This window comes from Cebus imitator, unplaced genomic scaffold (assembly GCF_001604975.1).
Source record: "Cebus imitator isolate Cc_AM_T3 unplaced genomic scaffold, Cebus_imitator-1.0 Scaffold118, whole genome shotgun sequence".
Classification (NCBI taxonomy): Eukaryota; Metazoa; Chordata; class Mammalia; order Primates; family Cebidae; genus Cebus; species Cebus imitator.
This window is the reverse complement of record NW_016107433.1, coordinates 1,653,712-1,655,489: the sequence shown is the minus strand read 5'-3', so window position 1 is coordinate 1,655,489 and position 1,778 is coordinate 1,653,712. Positions and strand designations below refer to the sequence as shown.

The window sequence follows — 1,778 nt, the reverse complement described above, 5'->3', positions numbered from 1 at the left end:
TAGAGACGGGGTTTCACCATGTTGACCAGGATGGTCTCGATCTCTTGACCTTGTGATCCACCCGCCTCGGCCTCCCAAAGTGCTGGGATTACAGGCTTGAGCCACCGCGCCCGGCCTCTTGAACTTTTTTTTTTGTTTTTGAGACAGAGTCTCACTCTGTCATGCAGGCTGGAGTACAATGGTGTAATCTTGGCGCACTGCAAACTCCGCCTCCCGGGTTCAGGAGATTCTTCTGCCTCAGCCTCCCAAGAAGCTGGGACTACAGGTGTATGCCACCATGTCCAGCTAGTTTTTTTGTATTTTTAGTAGAGACGGGTTTCACGGTGTTAGCCAGGATGGTCTTGATATCCTGACTTCATCATCCGCCTGCCTTGGCCTCCCAAAGTGCTAGGATTACAGGCGTGAGCCACCACGTCCAGCCTTTCTTCCTCCAACCTTTAGGGGTAGATTTGCATAGACCTCACACACCGTGGGACAGACATGAGGCATGCTGGCCCAGGAGGATAACTTGGAAGAAAGGGCAGAATTCCTGGCACCAGCCCCCCCCAGTGGGCCAGGCAGGGTCTTACCTGAAGCTAGGACGCGCAGGGTCTTGGCCACACCCCCCCAGGGTGCACCCAGTGCCACGAAGGCCCGGATATACTTGTCCTTCCAGGCCTGCGGCTGCCGCTGCAGAAAGTAGAGCGTGTACATGTTGCCCATACTGTGGGCAACCAGCACCACGGGGCCCCCATACAGCTGGTACATCTCCTCGATCATCTCGCGGAGGGCCAGGAAGTAGGGCCCGTTTTCATCTGCAGGCCAGAGCCAGGCAGGGGTCAGGTGGGTAGGGTCCTGGAGCCCAAACCACTGACCTTTTCTCAGGCCAGACCCAAGACTAGAAGGGAGGGAAGGGTGCTCACATTCAAACAGAGTGATCTGGGTCCCCCTGCCTTCCATGAAGGGAGGAAGCCTTATGTTTCTCCCCAGGGCTCAGAGGGCTCAGAGGGCTCAGAGGTCCAGAGGTCCTGGGGTGGGAAATGGAGGACAGGACAAGACTGACCAAGGGTGTTGGCTGTGACCATTGGACTGGATGCCAGAGGCCCAGGGACAGGGAACAGCCAAGGACAAGGGGAGAGCCCAAGGCCTGTGGTGGTCAAGATCACCTCGCCCCTACCTCCCGAGACTTCAGGGAGAGAACGAGAGTGCCTGCTTACTTGGGGCTCGGCGCCAGTCATAGGGGGCTCCTCGGACATCCTCACCCCGTGTGTAGCCCCAGCCCACAAGGCTCTCCACCATGGTGTGGAAATAGGAACCTGCAGACAGAAATATAGAGGATTAAAAAAAGATACAGCTAGTGCCAGCCACCTCACTATGCTCAGCACAGAGACTGTGACAGCTAGTGGGTCCCTGGAGGAATAATACAGGGCTCTGTGCCCACACTGATCAGAGACAGCTCACAGGCTGTCCCTACAAACAGCAGAGTTTCTCCAGCTCCAGCTCCTGTTCCATTCCAGCAGAATCCCCACCCCAGCTCCCGGAGGCCTTGAGTAAGTCCCACATACCCACACTGCTTTTGCTGGGGTCCAGGAACTCCAGTGAGAAGGTCTTCCCAAAGCCAGGGACACGTACATCCACACCATCAGGAAACTGGGTGGCCCTGGATGTTTTGTTGTAAACCAGCCTGTCAGGAGAGGATATTGAGCCAGTGACCCAGAGGTGACACTGAGTTGGTGTGTCCTGACGCTGCATTGTGTCCTAAGTCATACTCCCTTCCCATGCCCAGGTTTGGTCAGATG

General features: G+C 56.3%; 1 protein-coding gene across 3 annotated transcripts in view; it reads right to left on the bottom strand.

Moving 5' to 3' along the window:
- PLA2G15 (phospholipase A2 group XV) overlaps positions 1-1,778 on the bottom strand; it is a 20,316-nt gene that overhangs the window by 6,325 nt on the left and 12,213 nt on the right. The window contains exons 3-5 of one of the 3 annotated variants that reach the window (XM_017539471.2): positions 1,545-1,663; positions 1,197-1,295; positions 570-794 (exon numbers count right to left, since the gene is read on the bottom strand). In XM_017539471.2, coding sequence (XP_017394960.1) covers positions 570-794; positions 1,197-1,295; positions 1,545-1,663 — 443 coding nt within the window. The remainder of the gene's footprint in view (positions 1-569; positions 795-1,196; positions 1,296-1,544; positions 1,664-1,778) is intronic. The other 2 variants (XM_037742318.1, XM_017539472.2) reach the window with 2 other exon arrangements.